Below are 20,954 nucleotides of genomic sequence, written 5' to 3' on the forward strand. Positions count from 1 at the left end.
TGTTGCTGCTCTTTTCACAATAGCTAAGAGATGGAAGCAACCTAAGTGTCCCTCAACTGACGAGTGGTTAACAAAAATGTGGTACATTTACACAATGGAGTTCTATTCAGCAGTAAAGAAAGATGAAATAATGAAATTTACAGGTAAATGGATGGATCTATAAACTGTTATACTAAGTGAAGTAATACAGGCTCAGAAAAATAAGACATATGTTCTCCCTCATATGTGGATCCTGGCACCAAATCCTTTTAAATTCCATGTCCTTTTAATACGATGATACTGTACAGCAGTCTCTTCTGCATGAAATAACTACCATCATCATGACTTCAGCAGTGCCTGATTGCTAAACATTGTCACAATTGGGCTTGTTGACAGTTGTGCTCCTTCGTTAAAGGAGGGGCAAGCAGGGTCACTGGACCCGCACCAGAGTATCCAGCCACTCTTCCCAGCCAACTGTATGTAATTTGGCCCTAATCACACATGGTCTCCTGGATTTGGTGAGGGCTAAAGTATGCAATCTGGGGAGGCTACGAAGAGAAGGCTTGACCCATGCTGAGTAAAGGCTTTCCAATGTGCATACCCTCAGGTCATTCATATACTTCAGCAACCCCTCAGTTATCTTGGTAAGTAAGCTCAGAAAATTCATTGGTTCCCCAGTAAAACTTTAATCAAATATTGGTTTGACACTAGACCCTTAAAAGGAAATAAGCATTGTTTAGTATCCCCAGGAAAAGAATTCTCACAACAGATGGAAAATTTGTTAATGTTATTATGTCTCATAATTATTAAAAAAAGAAAATGAGAATGTAAAATATGTTAAAAGGATATGAGAATGGAGATATTTTACAAAATAGACAGAAAAAATGAAAAAGCCTAAGCAAGTGATAAAGGCCTGTGTAGGTTTGTTATGATATATAAAGAATGAGACAGAAATAATATATACATAATCTTAAATTTTCTAAGGTCATAGTTTAGTCAACTAGTTTAAGGAACAAAATACATATCTAGTCAAGTTTACCTGAGAATATTTGGCTTTTTACCCAAGCTTTATCTACATAGCACATGGTAATTAAAAGTACCAGACTGGTGGAACTAACCTAATCTGGTCAGAGGGACTTAAAGGACAGTTTCTGCCCCTTGCCCTCCAACATTGACTAAGTTCCAGGGGACTATGGAACATCTCTCAAAATGTCCTGTAACTGTGGTGAGTCACCTATCCTCTTCTTCAGGGAGGCCATGGAGATCCCACCAAATGGACTTGAACCAGTGTCCAGTCTACAAAGACAAGGATCAACTCAGAGGAAACAGTTCCTCCATGCTTCCAAGTGAAGCCAGCTATGGTTGAGTAGGGCCTTTGACTTATCTTCACATAGATGGAACAGGTAAAAGAAAGGAGCCAGGGGCTCCTCCCAAGTCCATGTGACCCCTGAGGAACAGATCCTCAAACAACCTTAAGTGTAAATATGAATTGATTTATTTGGGCCACTGTAGGGTCTTAAACACCCAAAAGGAAAGTTTAACCAAAGAATAAAGTGATCAGTATATTTTGTTAAGAGTTAAGGGATTATACTTCTCAGACATTAGGCTTAAGTCCATATAAAAAGTTATTTAGACAATTATCTCTCATTGATGATTTTGTTCTGAATCAGAAAGTGCTGCTCAGATGTAAGACTTCAAATCTTGGTCTGCAATACCGTAGTGCCCACCTGTAGCTAACGGAGACAACCAGCTATTGTTCTAAAATGATGGCCATATTTGTTTTCTCCCCCTATCTAGAAGACTTTGAGAGGGAACTGACACTGATTCTAACCACTCCAACAGCTATCAAAATGCCTGAAAGCAAATCCTCCATCACTCTCAAGTCCAGCCTTGGCAGACAAGAGAAAAATGAGTAATAACCCAATAGGGGGATGCTTGTGGAAGCTCTCAACAAGAAACTCCAATGGACTCTCATAAACATTTGAAATTTGCCCTGTTTCGACTTTTTTCTAGTTCCCTCTCTAGAACTTGTAATGCTAATTACTCTTGCCTTTCTCCTTCACATCTCCTATTCATGATTCAAGGTCTTTCTTTTCTCCCTACAGTTAAGAGTTATGCAATTTGGGAGTCTTTTAGATAGACCCACTAAAGGGGCACTCCAATTGCCTCACCCTGTGTCCCTGTTCAGCATGGAAGAAGCCAGAGCGGTCTGCGTTCCTATTCCTTATTGGCAATTTAGGTAACCCCTTCAGAGGATGGTGTGATAAGAATAGGAGATAGGAATTGGCTAGGCAGTTAGGGTAGAAAGACCCTAAAGAAAAGTTGCCAGCTTCTTGGCTAAAAGTCAAAATGTCCCAGGGTCTCTTAGCAACATACTCCATTGCAAAGGCCAAAAATGTCTAAAGTATTTGGGAGCTCTTATCTAGTCCCTAAAAGATTTTAGGGTTACCTCTTCAGAGGGGGGAATGTCAGAGTAGCAAAAAGCCCCATAAAAAAAAGAAGAAAGAGTACACGAAGTTATCAGAAAAAAATGATGGGGAGATATGGGAGGAGTTAGAGGGGAGGGAGTGGGCACAGATTTGATCAAAACACCTTATATGCTTATATTGCTGTATGAAATTCTCAATAAATTATTTTTTAAAAAAAAGAAAAAGAAAAGAAAAGCAGCTGAGGAAGCAAGAGAGAACAAGCTGGTAAGCAGTGTTTCTCCATGCTGTCTACACAATTCCTGCGTCTGGGTTCCTGCCTTGAGCTCCTGCTCCAACTTCCCTAGTGATGAACTATTTCCTGGAAGTATATGATGAAATAAACCTTTTCTTGGCCAAAAGAAAGAAAAGGTCTGGTAAGATGGCTCAACAGGTAAAGGCCCTTGCAGTATAAGCCTGGTGACCTGAGTTCAAGTGCCAGAACTCATAAGAAGTAAAAGGAAGAGCTAATTCCCAAAAGTTGTCCACTGACCCTCACTCACAAGCCATGGGAACACATAAATACACAAAATAATACACAAATAATAAGTAGTCTTTTATAGTTTTTTAAATTAAAATTATAGTTTTCAGGGGCTGGGGATGTAGCTTGTTTGGTAGATGCTTGCCTAGCATGCACGAGACCCAGAGTTCCAGCCTTAATACTGCATTGAAAAGAAAAACAGGCATGGTGGTGTGCACCCATGTAATCCCAGCATGGGGAGGTGGAGACAGGAGGATCAGGAGTTGAAAGCTACATAGTAAGTGTGAGTCCAGCCTGGGCTACATGATCCCCTGACTTAAAAAAAAAGGTTCTCAGACCCATCAATTCAATTAATAATAGAGATCTTTCCTATTGTTCATCAGCTACTGGCTTAACAAAGCACTTTCTATTATGCTTTCCTTTTCATTGTTTTAGTTTTTCCAGATGTTATTTTATAGATTCCATATAGAAGCCTGATGTTATTTAACAAAAAGTGACATATTTCTGGGCTGGGGTACAACGCAGTAGCTCAGCATGTGTGTAGCGTGCAGAATGCCCTAGCTTCAGTCCCCAGCACTAGAGTCAGAAGGAGATTTCATAAAAAGTCTGGACTGCTACACAGGCCACACAGCACAGAGCCTTCAATATTTTTCAGACATGCAAAAGCTTACAGGTTCAATGTTCATTGTGTTTAAGAATCTGTTCTGAGCCAAAAGCCATGGAAAACCTGGCCCCAACTTGAATCTCTTATCAAATTCCTCCAGGCTACTTCTTATTAAGATATGAAGAATAAATTGAAAGTGACTGGAAGATGGGATCTCTTCTATTAGTGCCATGGAAACCATAGATCATATTTTAAATGTTACTGAAAAGTCAGAGGAAAATGATAAAATCATTGGGGGAGATTTTTTCCCCCAAGGTGAAAGCAAAATACTTAGGCTGGAAGTGCTAACAGTGCCTCCCTACCTCCCGCCTGCAGATGACACAGGTCCTGTCTGGAAAGGCACAAACAACCAGTACTGGTAACTCCAGATCTATGTTTTTCAGTGCTGGGAAGAGAGAGGCAGGTTGATCTGTATGAGATTGAGGCCAGTCTGGTCTATATATTGAGTTCCAGGCCAGCTGGAGCTAAAGGGAGACCCTGTATCAAAAAAAAAAAGAAAAGAATAGTGTTCTTCAAACTTCTTCATAATTTTCCTGAATCTAAATACCCTTTATAGAAGGAAGGAAGGAAGGAAGGAAGGAAGGAAGGAAGGAAGGAAAGGGGAAAAGAAAGATGTGGTCCATTCCACAGTTTAGGTCCTTATCCAGCCTACCAATGTACATAATCCCACTAATCTGTTGAATAAATAATCCCACTAATCTGTTGACTAAATTGTGTTTAGTTCAAGAAGTGGGGGCTGGGAGTTGGAGAGATGAATGACTCAGAAGTTAAGAGCACCTACTCCTCTTCCAGAGGACCCAAGTTCAGTTCCCAGCACCCACATAAGGCAGTTCACAACTACCTGTAACTCCAGCTCCAGGGGGATCCAATCCCTCTGGCCTCCACAGGCACTGCACTCATGTGCATACTCACATACAGATAATTTTAAATGACAAAAAAAAAAAATAGGAGCCAGGTATGATGGTGCACGCCCTTAATCACAGCACATGGGAAGCAGAGGCAGTTGATTCTCTGTGAGATTTAGGCGAGACTGGTCTACATAGTGAGTTGCAAGTCAGCTCGGACTACAGGGAGACCCTGTCTCAAAAATAAAAAAAAGATAAAAATAATTTTTTTTTTAAAGTTAAAGAAGTGAACAAGAGATGTGGCTTAGCTGGTAGAGTGCTTGCCTAACATGCATGAGGCCCTGGTTCCATCCCCCACACCCAGCACCACATAAAAGTGGACATGGTGATGCATACCTGTAATCCCAGCACTCAGGAGGTGGAAGCAGGAAGACCAGGAGTTCAAAGTCATCATCAGCTACATTTCAAGCCTGAGCTATATGAAACATGTCCAAAAATAAAAATATTAAAATAGTATGCAGTTCATCTTAGAATTACTTCATTTTAGAATATGGTAACTTTGTAAAGTAAATTAAATAGTGAAAAAAAGAAATTTTTTTTTTTTTTTTTTTTTTTTTTTTTTTTTTGGCTTTTTGAGACAGGGTCTCCCTATAGCCCCAGCTGGCCTGGAACTCACTATGTAGACTAGGCTGGCCTCGAACTCACAGAGATCCTCCTGCCTCTGCCTCCCAAGTGCTGGGATTAAAGGTGTGTACCACCACACCTGGCTGAAAATTATTATTTTGTTCTGTCATTCAGCACTAATGCTGTGCGTGGAATGAGAGAAGAAGCAAAGACAGTAAAGAAGATGACCCTTCGCAGAGAGTGCTAGAAGAAAGAGATGCGAAACCAGTGCAAAGCAGAGAACTAAGCAGATGCAGAAGGACAGTGCTAGGGGAATGGGCGCCTAATAATGGCACACTTGAATTATGAGGGAAGAACAGCAACTTGGGAGGCTTTCCAGGCGCTAAGAAAACATCTTTTCTTTTGGAACCCATAAAATATCAACACAAGGAATTACAGGAAAGTCTTTTGTCCCTTTTGAATTTGATGGTGAAGCTCCACTTTCACTGAAAGGCAAAGACTTTTGATTATGTTATAAATATATTATACAGAGAGATTCACTATTATGTTTATAGTAAAGAAATCATAAGTTTGTTAATTAGCATAATGGCATTGTAGCTGTGCCAGAATGGTACCTAAACTCTATAAAAGAGAAGACACATACTGAAAATTTGAGGAGGCATGATCTGTAATTTGCTTCAAAATCATTCAGACTAACTAAAAGAATGAATAGATGAGCAGATAAATAAGTGGAGGAAATAAGGCAAAATATTGACAAGTCTTGGACCTGTGAGTGGGATCTATGAATGCGAATGCACAATTCTTCCTCTGTGTGTGTGTGTGTGTGTGTGTGTGTGTGTGTGTGTCAGAAGTCAACCTCTGGTGTCATCCCTCATGTGCCATCCACTCTGTTACTGAGACAGTGTCTCCCAGCAATGGGATTACAAGTACACGCCACTATGTCCACCCAGCTATTCTTACATGGTTTCTAGGGATTGAACCCAGGTCCTTATGCTTGCAGGGCAAGCACTTTACCACTGAGCCATCTCCCCAGCCTCTAATGCTTTATTCTTTTTACTTTTCATCGTGGTTGAAAGTTTTCCTAAAACAATATTTAGAGAAAATATTCGCACAGAATCTAACAATAGACACATGCAGGAAAAATACACACAACAGAGTGCCTTGTAGTACCCAGTCCTCCAAAGCTGGCCCCCAGTGCCCTTACCTCAATCAGTGCTCCCTTCTCTCTGTCCTCAGATCGCTTGGTGCTGTCCAGTTCATCATGCATTTCTGAGAGCTGGTCCTGCAGATCTCTGATCTCAGTCTGGTGCTGTTCCCGCTCCATCTTCACCTGGAACAGCCTATTGGTGGAGGGGTAGGAGGAGACAGAGGTTCATCAGAGAGACCCTAGGATCCTCAGTCCTCACCTGTTCTGACCATAGACCTTCAGCCTGTTACATAGTCATCCATAGTTCCAAGAACCCTCCCAACATGCTCTGTGCTGCATTGGAAATGCACCTGCTGAGGACTCAGGGCTATGGCCTAATTCAGCCAACAGAGTTACAAGAGTTACAAGGACATTTTCTACCCCAAAGACACCATGGAGCACTACAATTTGGATGTAAAAGATGAGGAAACATGCTGGGCGTGGTGGTGCATGCCTTTAATCCAGCACTTGGGAGGCAGAGGCAGGCAGATCTCTGTGTGTTCAAGGCCAGCCTGGTCTACATAGTGAGTTCCAGGACAGCTGGGGCTGCAGAGAGACCCTGTTTCAAAAAGACCAAAAAATAAATAAATAAATAAATAGATTATTTGATCAGTACAACTAGTATTTTATATGCAAAATAAACATACCTTTTGCTTTTAGTTTGTGTCATTGTTTAATTGCAGTGCCAGCCTGTAACAGTTGATACTGATTGTCAACTTGACTGGATTGAGAAATGCCTAGGAAATTAGTAAAACACATCTCCAGGTGTGTCCATGAAGATGGGGGGGGGCGGTAACTAAGAGGGGAAGGCCCACCCTGAATATGGGCAGCACCATCCATAGGCTAAGGACCTGGATGGAATTCAAAGGGGTGAAAGGGAAAGCCCATACATAGTTTCTCTCTCCTCTCTCTCCCTCTTCTTCCTTCCCCACCCCATCTCTCTCTCTCTCCTCTCTCTCTCTCCTCTCTCTCTCTCCTCTCTCTCTCCCTCTCTCCTCTCTGTCCTCTCTCTCTCTCTCCCTCTCCTCTCCTCTCCTCTCTCCCCTCTCCTCTCCTCTCTCTCCCTCTTTCTCTCTCCTCTCTCTCTCTCTCTTTCTCTCTCTCTCTCCTCTCTCCTTCCCTCCCGCCATGGTGTGAGCTGTTCCACCACACACCCTGCCATGCTGGACTGAATCTACTGAAACTGTCAGCTAAATGCATCTTTCCTCTTTGTCTTTATCACAACAGTGAGAAATACTAACACAGCCCAAGCTCACTGTCCTAGTGTTACTGTAACACAGCCAGGCTCACTCATTTGTGACATTGCCTGTGGCCATGTTCAGGAAATGGTGGTAGAGCTAAATGGATACAAGATTGCAAGATCCACAAACCCCAGAATAATCACCACCTGACAAGGAAAATTCACTAGCCTCTAAATCACACTCACAACTGTATCTTTTCATTCTGCAGAAACTTTACTATGCTGTGAATTTTCTGATTCTTTTTTCTTATTTTCTGAAATTAACCTTTTGTTTTATTGGGTTTTTTATCTTATTTTGTTGTTTTGTTTTGAGATAAAATTTCATTATAGGCCAGGCTGGGCTTGAACTCCTTTGTAGCAAAGGATGATCTTAAACTTCTAATCCTCCTGCTGCCACTTCCCAAATGCTGAGACTACAGGTGTGTGCCATCACCCCATTTATGCAGTGCTGGGGATGGAACCCAGGGCCTCCTCTACCAACCGAGCCCCATCCCCAGCATCTCTATCAGTGTTTTTAAAGCACAATTTCCATCACCAGAACTGCAAGGATCAGAGCTGGAACGACAGCTCAGTGGTTGAGAGTGAGTACTGATCATACAGAGAACCCAAGTGCACTTCCTAGCACCCACATGGGGTGGCTCACAACCACCTATAACTCCAGTTCCAGGGGGTCTGATGGCCTCTTCTGGCCTCCAAGGGCACCTGCACTCACATGCACATACACACACAGACAATGATTTTAATTTTCTTTGTAAGGTTTAAACCTACAAGGATTGTCCAATGCCTTCTTACATAACATCTCATTTTTCCTGCATCTCCTTCAGTATTTTCACTCTGGCCTAACACTGAACCTAAGACTTTCAACATGTCCACATAGTGTTGTGCACATTCAGACTTGATTTTAGATCCCTTTCCCACCTAGTTTCATAGAATAATGCAGCAACCAGGGCCACCTTAGGCTTACCCTTTCTACAGGCTGAACAGGGGTGAGCACACATCAGAGACCAGCCCCACTCAGGATTCAAGGAGCAAGGGAGACTGTGGACACCAGATCAGGTGTATTTTTCGAGACTGGGCCCAGACTCTGGGAAACCTTAGTTGTTAGATATCACGGCTCAGGGTTCCCACTGGAAATGTTGGTCATTATATTATCACCACTCAGGGCTCTGCACTTAAAATCTTAAGTCTTTCCATCTCACCGCTCAGGGCTCCCTGCGTTTCATCACCTGCTATGAGGTTCCCTTTAGGGGCTAAAATTTTACAAGTCATGCTCAAGGGGCACAAAGGGTCAGATCATTACTGACCTCCCTGTTTGCCAGCCTGTGCACATCACCTGCTGCAGTTTTATAAGAGAAAAGAAGGAAAGAAGGATAAGCAGTCTTAAATAGTCGGAGGGCTGGGCAGAGCGAAAAGGACAGAAGAGTTCTGGACATACACCCCGGGAAGTGTGGGGACTCAGGGCCCAGCACTCACTCCTCCAAGCTCTTCCGCAGCTCGCCTTCGCTCTCCTCCAGCCGTCGCTGCAACTCAGAGTTCTCTTCCACCTTGCTCCTGTGCTGGCCACACAGCTCTTCTATGTCCGCTCTCATTCTCTCTCTCTCCTCTTTGATGTTCTGATGGTTCTAACAGGAATCAGTGATTTTGAAGAACCTCTACCATCCATCAACACAGAAGCCTACTCTGTGTGTGTGTGTGTGTGTGTCTGTCTGTCTGCCTATGATGAGGTCTCATGAATCCCAGGCTGGCCTCAAACTACCTATGTAACAAAGAATGATCTTGAACTGATCTTCCTGCCTTCACTTCCCTAGTGCTGGGATTACAGCGGGCAGCACCACGCCCAGTTTATGCAGTGCTGGGGATGGACTCCAGGGTTTCATGCATGTTAGGCAAACACTCTACCAACTAAGTCCCATCCAGAAGCCTATTCTAAACTCTAATGGACTCTGTGTGCTTCTTCCTTAGTTATTAAACAACTTAATCAAACCATGTAATCAAGGTTTAGAAGTTCCTAACTAGAAAGAGTATTAAATATTTATATGTAATGAACCGTAATATTTTTAAAGAAAACCATAAACACAGCTAAACCTCATTTTATAGTTTCTATTAGTTAAGTTCAGATCCTTTGTGTAGTAACAGCACATAGTTTCCCATTGGTCTGTCTCAATCCAACAGTGTTTCTTTTACTCAAAGCAAGCAGTTTCTGTATAATTTGGCTACTTAAAAAAAAAATTCTTTGGAAGGCAGTTGCCAAATACACAGGAATTTACTCAGTGATGAAGCAGAATGTTTCTCTTAGGAGGAATTGCATTTATTTTGGAGGCTGGAGAGATGGCTCAGTGATTAAGAGCACATATACTGCTCTTACAGAGGACCCAGGTTCAGTTCCCAGCACCCACATCAGGTGGCTCACAACAGCAACTCCAGCTCCAGGGGGTTCAATACCCTCTTCTGGCCTCCACAGGCTCTGCACAAAAACACAAGCACATCCTCAGATAGATACACACACATATACATAATGTAAAATATAAAAGTAATTTTGTTTTTTTGGTCTTTTTGAGACAGTGTCTCCCTGTAGCCCCAGCTGTCCTGGAACTCACTATGTACACCAGGCTGGCCTTGAACTCACAGAGATCCGCCTGCCTCTGCCTCCCCAGTGGTGGGATTAAAGGCGTGCACCACCACACCCGGCATAAAAGTAATTTTTTAATTGGCTTCCACCTCACGTGGGCATCCCAATGTATTTAAAGAATTTTTTATCAACCAAGATTAAGGGAAAAACAAGGAAATGCTAGATACCTTCACCTCTAGTTGCAGCTGTCTCTGAAGTTCAGCCACTTCTAAAGTCAGCTTGTTTTTCTGTTCCAACAGACCTTTGACTTCAGATGAAGAATTAGAAGCCTGCAACGAATTGTAAAGGCACCCTAATTTAAATGCTCAGGATGCTTTACTGCAATTATCTTCCCCCAAGATATCATCAAGGAAGGGACAGATGAGGCAGAGTACTAGCTATCTCAAGGCTCAATTCAAACGTCAACCCCTGCCACGCTCTCCCCAAGAGTTCATTGTAATACCCACCCCCACCAGAACAAGTGAACTTTACAACATTCACCACAGCCACATGGATTATTTTGCCAGATTTCTCACCATGGTCCAACATGGCTAAAACTTAAGTAACATAGTGTATTTGTTGGAAGTCTTTAATATTATGAAATATTAAGGTATAAAATTTAGAAGCAGTGAAACTTAAAAAGCTTCTTTGTGTGTGTGTGTGTGTGTGTGTGTGTGTGTGTGTGTGTCTGTGTCCATGTGGTGTGTGTGATGTATGTGTCTGTGTGTGTGTGTGTGTTTGTGTATACAGGTGCATGTGTGTGACCATGTGAGTATGGAGGCCTGAGGAAAACCTCAGACACTGTTCACTTTTTTTTTTTGACATTGTCTCTCACTAGCCTGGGGCTCATCAAATAGGCTAAGCAAATTGGCCAGTGAGCCCCAAGGATCCTCCTATCTCTGCCTCCCCAAAGCTGGGTTTTTGAGAAAAACACCCATCAACCTCTAGTCTCCACATGCATGTACACACACACAAACACATACATACACACACCTAATACAATGTATGCCACTGAGAATAAATCCCAGCTTGAATGTTAAGGACATGGCAGAATCTGCCCAGAGTAACAAAGGTACCACTCCAGAGGAGCATGTTAAGGCCTGGGAAATTCTTGACCTTTCAACTCAATTCAGCTCTGAACTTAAAATTGCTCTAAACACATCAAGTTTATTGGGCTGGGGATGTAACTCAGTAGTATAAGTATTCATCTAACACGTGTGAAGCCCAGTGTTCAATTCCCAGCACTGCAAAACAAAACCAACCAACAAAAATAATTTATTAATTTAATTTGAGAATAAAAGGGGCCCAAACAAAAGGGGAGCCACTCACAGATGAAGAAGACATGGGAATTAAGAGTTCAAACATAAACATCAATTTCAGGATAAGGGTCATGGGGAGGTAAGGACACTTTGGCAAAAATGATTTTCCAAAAAGAAAATAAGTATCTTTAGTTTCTTTGATGATTCCTGAGCTATTTTATGAGCAAGGCAAGATTCTAAAAGTTGAGAGAAAAATAAATTGCTGCTAGGAGGTAAAGAACCAAACAACACACCACAGGTTGTGCTGAGTTAGGGAAGGCTGGAGTTACAACTCAGGTAAAGCTGGGAAGGCTTGGCTGATACCCTGGGTTCAATTGAGATCCAGGAAAGGAATGTGGGCCATGCCACAGGAATGAGGGTAAAACCTTAATGAGACCCACCCTGGCAAAGCCTAAAGCAACAGAATCTACAGAATGAAGTGACCAGCACTTAGTTCAACTGTCAGAAGAAAATGAACACCCTTCAGTGGAAGAGAGCACAGCCCAGAGCCCTTGCCAGCCACTATGCCCAGCATGCAATCAGAAAACTCTGGACATTCAAAAATGCAACTAAGCAATATGGAAGGAAAATGCCAACAGACATGGAGAGGACTAGATAGAAGTTGAACAAGAAGTAAGTCAAGAGAACTGGAAATAGTACTCTTTTAAATAGAAGAAATTATGAGCAAAATGGATAAAATGATGGTTTTCCACAGTAATTAGAATCTAAGCATAATCAAATGGACATTCTAGAATGGCCACACAATGTGGAATAAAGGAACTCATTAAATGACTCATAAGAATTTCCCCTAGGGGATGGGGAAGTGGCTCAGTGGTTAAAGTGCTTGCTGTGCAAGCCAAAGGACCAGAGTTCAGATCCCCAGAAGCCACATAAATCCCAGGTGGGGGTGGTGGCTCATCTGTAACTTCAGCCTCACAAGGCAGACAGGGGATTCCCCACAGCAAGCTGCTAGTGAGACTAGATAGATACACATCGGTGAGTCCCTGCTTCGATTCAGAGACCCCCACCTCAAAGAATAGGATGGAAGAGTGAGGAAGATTCCTGACAGCAACCTCTACACGCATGCACACATATGCACATCTACCTGCTCACACATGTACCCACACACATGTAAGTATACAAAACACACACACACACACACACACACACACACACACACACACCAAGAAACACATATACCCGCACACACATACACCCACACACATGTGAATACAAAACACACACACACACACACACACACACACACACACACACACCAAGAAGAAAAAGATAAACATGAAGACTCGTCCTTAAAGGAGGATGAAGAAGAGTTGCTTAAAGACATTTTAAAGGAATAAGCCTTGGGCTGGTGACGTGGCTCAATGAGTACATGCATGTGCCACTGAACCTGAAAACCCAAGCTTGATCCCCAAGTCTCACATGGTAGAAGGAAAGTACCGACTCCTGCAAGCTGTCCTCTGACCTCCACACACATGCACTTGTGCCCAAACACATACACACAGACATGAAGACACAAACACAAGTGTGCACACAATAAATAAATGCAACAAAATATAAAAGAATAAGCCCTTAAGCCTTAGGAGAAGATAGAGATATCCAGCAAACCAAATAAGTGAATTTGAAAGATCAACAGAAAATATCCAGTTTCTGAAACACCAAATGAAACCACAGAGAGAGAGAGATACTTATAGACACAGACACACATAGACACATGCACAGACACACACAGAGACACTCACAGACACACATAGATACATACCCAGAGAAACACAGACACACACAGAGGTGTACACACACAGATACATACACAGACACACACTCAGAGATACACACACACATACTCATAGACACATATAGACACACACAGATGCACACTTACACAGACACACACACACAGACCCGGACACATACACACAGACACAGACACATACACAGATACACTCACCAGCACACAGACACACATGGACACATACACACAGACACATACACATATACAGATGCACACACAGATTTGCACACAGTCACCCACACACACAGAGCCACATACACAGACACACAGATACAGAGCTATACATACAGACACACACAGACACACAGAGAGAGCAAGGGTTACCATCAAAAGTTCTAACACTCATGCAAATAGAATCTGAGGAAGAAGGTGGAAGCAATATTCAAAACAATGACCAAGAATATTTCAGATCTGATGAGGGCCAGCAACCTATCAAGTCAAGAACACAGCGAACCCCGAGTAGGATAAGCATAAGAAAAGCACATTTAGACACAATAAACTCAAATTTCTAAAAATGGAAGATTAAATATTCAAACAGCTGAGATCAATCCTCACAGCAGAACAATATTAAGAATGCTGCCTGACTTCCAAGGGGAGCCCATGGGGGCCAAGAGACAAACGCCATCTCTAAAGTTATTAGTCAAAACAATATTCGCCAGCTGGGTGTGATAGTGCACACCTTTAATCCCAGCAGAGGCAAGCAGAACTCTGTGAATTTAAGGACAGCCTGGTCTACATAGCAAGTTCCAGGCCAGTCAAGGCTGCAAGTGAAACCCTGTCTCAAACACACACAAACACACACACACACACACACACACACACACACACACACACGACCTGCCAACTAGTTGTCAACTAGATATCTTCAAACACAAGAATGGATGAACAACAATATCAAACAACACAGAGAGAACGCCTTGTCAACAGAAAAGGCAGCGGGATGGAATAGGAAAGTTCCCCGGGGTGGAAGAAAACAGCCCTAAGTGGAAAAGAGTGAATGGAGCTGGAAAGCAAAGGAATCAAAATGAAAGACACACAAGATTTTAGAGATGACAAAGCACTCCTGGGAGAAGCTTCTGTAAATAAATGGGGAGAAGGCTCATGTTCAAGAAGGGTACCAAGAGCTCATTTTGAACAAATTGATCTCTATACCCAATGGAACCCCAGACAAAATCCCGCACTCTCTATCTCCTGCTGTCAGGAAATTCTGAAGTTTACTTGGACAGATAAAAGACTCAGAATAGCCAAGACAAAGTTGAAAAGAAGAAAGTTACAAAGTTGGAAGAGAGGGCTGGAGAGATGCTCAGCGGTTTAGAGCACTGGCTGCTCCTGCAGAGCGTCTGAGTTCAATTCCCAGCACCCACATGGCAGCTCAAAATCTGTAACTGCAGTTCCAGGAGATCCAACACCCTCTTCTAGCCTCTGTGCACATACATACACACAAGAAACACTCATAAGCACAAAATAAAAATAAATCTATTGAAAAATCAAGTTGAGAGACAAACATTACTAGATTTCAAAGCATTCTCTAAACACATAGTATTTAGATGTGAAGAGAATGAATGGAGAGAGAAAAGAACCAAAGGAACACAGTAGAGCATTTTAGTGTTGGGGTCTAACAACCGGTGTGCCTCTGGTGTGTGCCTCTGTGAGGATGAAAATGGTCTGTACCACTTCCTACAATCATTCATAGTACTTAGAGCTAACCTTTTGCCTACTTTACGACTCAGAAATTTTACTCTTCCTTACATACTAAGAGACATTAGTGAGTAAATGTGTTCACCAAAACAAATGCATGTACAATAATGCTCTTTGTAGCTTTATTCCTAATAGCTCTAAACTAGAAATGTTCATCAGGAATACCCCCCACACACACACAGACAGACACACACAGAGTTACTGATAAATATAACATAAATGAATTTCACTGACATGTAAGAGTACATCACGTAAATTTTTATTTACATGAAATTTAAGAAAGGTAAACCTAAGCCGAGTGTGGTGGTGAATGCCTTTAATTCCAGTACTCAAGAGGCAGGCAGATCTCTGTGAGTTCAAGGCCAGTCTGGTCTACATAGCTAGTTCCAGGCCAGCTGAGGCTACAGGGAGACCTTGTCTCAAAAAGACCAAAAGCAAACTAATCTAGATGATAGGAGTCACACTGTGATTACCTCAAGATGAGGGCACATGACTGACTGGGAAACAGTACACACAGGAAAACTTCTGGGTGAGGAGAACTTCCTGTGGGAGTAGTATTTGCACAGGTGCAGACACAGATACGTGTTAAAAACCCAGTGAACCACACAGGTAAGATTTGTGCAACTTACTCTGTTATACCCCCAATGAAACAACATAAAAATAAGTATCTGTTGCAGAAACACCTGTTGCATGATGTTCCGCCCAAAGCCCGTCTCTGTGCTCCCAGTCATTGCTGAGAACCTCCATCACCCTGGAGATTACTGCTCCATAACTGCAAAATAGACTTTCATCCCTCACCTTCTTCACAGGCCTGTCAGCAAGTATAAAAAAATACATTTTGGCCAAATTTGTTTTCTTCTTTTAGATATTGCATTTCCACAATGAAGAGGGACCAGATGAAACAGCCTATTAGGAAGCACAATCTCTGATCTGAGTGTGAATATTAACAGCTCTCATTCCTTTTCTTCCATGGAAGTAATAACAGAATGATACTCTCCAAAGGATTTGGCTAAAATTCTACAGTTAAGTGGTGAGGGAAAGAGACAAAAGCAAGAATCAAAGCTACAAGAGGCAGAATCTTGGCTCACATACTGATGATCCAGGTGTGGGTTGTGTATCATAAACCTGGAGTGAGAGATTTCCCACTGACTCCTGGGAAAGGGATGGGAGCCTAACGGCAAAATCAGAAGCCTGCCAAGTTTCTTAGAATGAGAACAATCCGTTTTAGATTCTAAATTCAATCCAGTGGGAGAATTGTACGCTATTGTTTAAAAAAAGAAGGGAAGGGAAGGAGAAAGGAAGGAAGGAGGGAGGGAGAGGGAGGGAGGGAGGGAGGGAGAGAGGGAGAGAGAGGGAGAGAGAGGGAGAGAGAGAGAGAGAGAGAGAGAGAGAGAGAGAGAGAGAGAGAGAGAGAGAGAGAGAAAACCCACAAAACCCTATCTGCTTTGCCATTTCCAAGATGGTCTCAGCCCATAATGGAAAGACTCTTAAATTCTCTCTTAGGGAATCACTTAACAAACCCCTGAAAGATAAAACTTCCAATTTTTGGCAACAGAGAATCAGAAAGACCAACTAAGAAAGAGAGGAGAGAAACTGAAACATGTGGACAATTAAAGTTGGGGCACTATGGCAGATGGGTCTTTGTGAATTCAAAGCCGATCTGGTTTACGTAGGAAGTTCCAGGCCAGCCAGGGCTACATGGTGAGAATTTGTCAAAAAAAAGGAGAGGCTGGAAAGATGGATAAGAGCACTAGCTGCTCTTGCAGAGGACCCAGGTTCAGTTCTCAGCACCCACATGGCAGCTAACAGCCCTCTATAACTCCAGTTCCAGGCGATCTGTTGCCCTCTTCTGGCCTCTGCAGGCACGGCACATGCATAGTTCACTTATATATGCACAGGAAAACATCCACATAAAATATAAATAATATTTTTCAGAAAAAAGGAATTATGAGGAGCTGAAGAGATGGCTCAGTGGTTAAGAGCACTGGTTGCTCTTACAGAGGACTCAGGTTCAATCCCAGCACTACACAGCAGATAACAACCATCATAACTCTAGTTTCAGGGGATCCAATGCCTTCTTCTAACTTCCGTGGGCATTGCACAACATGGGTGCACCTACCTACATGCAGGCAAACACTCATACACATAAAATAAAAATAATAAGTCAGGTGTGGTGGTGCATGCCTTTAATCCCAGCACTCAGAAGGCAGAAGTAGGCAGATCTCTGAGTTCCAGGATAGCTGGGGCTACAGGGAGACCCTATCTCAAAAAAGACCAATAAGAATAATAATAATAAAAATAATAAAATATTTTAAGAGAATTGTGAAATAGGAGAAATGAGGGGGTGAAAACAACTAAAATTCAATATGTAAAGGTATGAAACATTCAAATAAAAAATGAATAAACAAGAATTATGTATAGCTCCTGAAAGCTGTGTTAGCTGTACATAAAACTGCCCTTTACTTCTGTTTCCAAAATTAAAAAGCAGCTCCAGACCCACTTCTTCCTACTGCCTTCAAATCTCCCCTGTCCCTCTCAGGCAGAGTTCCCTGGGAGGGGAGAGAAAGATACTTAAGCAAGAAATGAGTCCTAGCATAAGGTAGTGTAGGGTGCAGGAACATGTTCGGTTTGTTTTTTAAGATTCAGTTCATTTTAATTATGTGTATGTGTGTGTATGTCTATGTGGAAGTATGTGCATGTGAGTGCAGTATTTGCCAAGTGTCAGATCCCCTGGAGCTAAAATTATAGACGGTTGTGAACCACCTGACACGGGTGCTAGAAACCAAACTCTGGTTCTCTGCAAGAACAGTATGTTCTTAACCACTGTGCCATCTCTCCAGCCTCCTTTAAAAATTTGTAATTACATATTTATTTTAGTGTGTGTGTGTGTGTGTGTGTGTGTGTGTGTGTACATGCCACAGTGTACAAGTGAAGTTCAAGGACAACTTACAGGAGTCAGTTCTCTTTCTACAATGTCTGTCTCTAGGATCAAAGAGGTCATCAGACTTGGCAACAAGCATCTTTACCTGCTGAGTCATCTCACCAGCCCAGGGGGAACATGTTTTTAGCAGTCCTCTCTAAAACACTGCTTCCCACAAGACACAGAGTGTATCAGGCATATACTCTATCATATATACCATCATGTACTCTATCATACACTGTCATATACTCTACCATATACTGTCATATACTCTACCATATACTGTCACGTACTCTATCATATACTGTCATATACTCTACCATATACTGTCATATACTCTATCATACACTGTCATATACTCTACCATATACTGTCATATACTCTACCATATACTGTCACGTACTCTATCATATACTGTCATATACTCTACCATATACTGTCATATACTCTATCATACACTGTCATATACTCTACCATATACTGTCATATACTCTACCATACACTGTCATATACTCTATCATAAACTGTCATATACTCTATCAATCATACTGTCATATACTCTATCAATCATACTGTCATATACTCTATCATATGCTATATGCTTATGCTTATCAAATATGGCATGAGGACTCCTTAACAACAACAAAAAATTTAAAACAAAAACACTAAGTCCCAACTCCAATTTGGCACAATCAACTAAACAGGGATGTTTTTATTGTTATTTATTTCTGTCTTGTTTTGTTTTTACTTTTTGAGACAGGGTCTCACTCTATAGCTCTGGCTGGCCTAGAACACACAGAGATCAGCCTGCTTCTGCCCCTCAAGTGCTGAGATTAAAGGTGAGCACCATCACCCCTGACCAACAGGCAGTATTTTTAAAGAAGAATTTGGTATCACTCCACACCCTCCCTCCCTGGATATCCACGGAGCTTCCACTACTTTGGCTGGGTTAGAGCTCCAGGGTCCCGCCAGCTCAGTGCAATCTGTGGAGTCTCTATCGAGTTCTTTGGCTCTACCAGCTCTTTTCTTCTGGCCTTTTGGAATCTGGCCTTGCTCACAATATAGCTTAGGAATTATCCAAGAAACCAGAGAGTACAGATTCAAAATACAGGTTATGGTCAACTTACCTAAGATGACTGGCTTTAGAAGTATTTCAGATTTGCAATTTGAGGAGGGGGAATTAGAGTATCACATGTATGTAATATATTCTGTGGACTAGAGAGAAAGGTGAACTTTGTTTCCACTGCATAGGTAGCTCAGAGCTCAGCGTGATTTTATACAATGGTTTTAATAGCTTTGTGCATTTTGACTATGACAGATATGTGGTCAGGTGTTGAATTTTCCATACGTGCCACACCAGGACTCAAAAAAGTTATAGTTTTAGAGTATTATAGATTTCAGAGTTTTGGATCAGAGGTGTTGAACTTGTGTTTAAAGCCAGGCCCTTCATGTGAGGCACTGCGGGCTACCTGGGGTAAACGTCCCACTTGCTGCTGTCAACAAGTGGCCAGCTGAAGACTCAAGTCCTTCACCATATGTCAAGCTTTACGAATATAAAACTGCAATTTACTTGGCTATTTCCTTGGGCACTCCCCGCTGCTCGAGACTTTAGAGTCTGGATTTTCTCAAAGACCAGGTTGACTTTCCTTTTAGTGGCATCCTCATTGTCGGTGCTTCTGCAAAACAGACAGCAGAGGAAACATTAAAGGACCCTGCGGTGGGCCTCCCAGCACTCTGTAGGCCTGGACCCTAAAGCAACAAGCCCTTTAAGGTAATCTACAAGACACCCGAGGTAATTAAGGCTACAGACAGACTCAGTGTGTGCTGAGTAGGATTGGTAGATGTTACCACTCAGGGATAGAGATTCCATTTCCAAATACGTGAGCACAGCATAGGCATTCTAATCAGGCTTGGCGAGACTACAGTAATCTATTACTTGATTAAAATGCTCATATTTGCTCCAAAAGGAATTCTCCCTTTCTTTGTGTGTGGGTGTATGTATTTCTGTGTATCTAGTTGTCTGTCCCTCTCACATACACACTTCACTTTTAAATCCTGAGCTAAGATGTGCAATGATTTTCACTTCCTTAGTCTATGTTTAAAAGAAGAAACGCCGGTGCCGAGACTGTACAAGCAGCCCTTTGTCTTCACTTCCACAGTTAACCAGATCCTTCCACTAACTTCTACCACCACACCCCTGGCAATGGAAAGACTGAAAGTCAAGTTCCTTAAACAAGCTTTCTGTCTCACCAGCCTCTCAACAAATCAGGTGTGAAAGAAAGCAAGAGAGAAAGAGACAGAGAGGGAGGGAAGAAGGGAAGGAGGGAGGGAAGGAGGGGGGGGGAAGAGCGAGGGGAGGGAAGGGAAAGGGAAAGGAAAGGAAGCTAGGAAGGGGAAGAGAAGGAAATGAAGGGAGGGAGGGAGGGAGGGAAGGAAGGAAGGAAGGAAGGAAGGAAGGAAGGAAGGAAGGAAGGAAGGAAGGAAGGAAGAAGGAAGATGGAGAGATAGTTCAGCAATTAACAGCATTTGCTGGTTCAGTTCCCAACACGTACACAGCAGCTTACACATGTCAATAATTCCAGCTCCAGGGGCTCTGATGCCCTCTTACACACATGCAGGCAAACACACTCACACACATAAAATAAAATTTAAAAGATCAGGGCTGGAGAGATGGCTCAGCAGTTAAGAACACTGACTGTTCTCGCAGAAGACCCAGGTTTGAATCCCAGCACCCACATGGCAGCTAACAACTGTCCGTAACTCCAGTTCCAGGGGCTCCAACAGCCTCTTCTGTCCTCCACAGGCATTGCACAACACAGGTGCACTTACCTACATGCAGGCAATACACGCATCCACATAAAATAATAATAATAAGGCCAGGCGTGGTGGCGCACGCCTTTAATCCCAGCACTGGGGAGGCAGAGGCAGGCAGATCTCTGTGAGTTCAAGGCCAGCCTGGTCTGCATAGTAAGTTCCAGGACAGCTGGGGCTACAGGGAGACCCTGTCTCAAAAAGACCAAGTAAATAAATAAATAAATAAATAAATAAATAAATAAATAAAATAAATCTTTTTGGAAAAAAAGAAAAGAAAGGAATTTAAAGAACTTTAAAAATCACAGGTTCCTCCCCCTTACTA

General features: G+C 42.4%; 1 protein-coding gene across 2 annotated transcripts in view; it reads right to left on the reverse strand.

Moving 5' to 3' along the window:
• The window catches only part of Cgnl1 (cingulin like 1), a 194,381-nt gene that overhangs the window by 114,048 nt on the left and 59,379 nt on the right, over positions 1-20,954 (reverse strand). For both annotated transcript variants that reach the window (XM_008847497.3, XM_008847489.3), the window contains exons 4-7: positions 19,389-19,494; positions 10,281-10,382; positions 8,958-9,106; positions 6,263-6,398 (exon numbers count right to left, since the gene is read on the reverse strand). In XM_008847497.3, the coding sequence (XP_008845719.1) occupies positions 6,263-6,398; positions 8,958-9,106; positions 10,281-10,382; positions 19,389-19,494 (493 nt within the window). The remainder of the gene's footprint in view (positions 1-6,262; positions 6,399-8,957; positions 9,107-10,280; positions 10,383-19,388; positions 19,495-20,954) is intronic.

This window comes from Nannospalax galili, unplaced genomic scaffold (assembly GCF_000622305.1).
Source record: "Nannospalax galili isolate Female #2095 unplaced genomic scaffold, S.galili_v1.0 scaffold611, whole genome shotgun sequence".
NCBI classification, from domain to species: Eukaryota; Metazoa; Chordata; class Mammalia; order Rodentia; family Spalacidae; genus Nannospalax; species Nannospalax galili.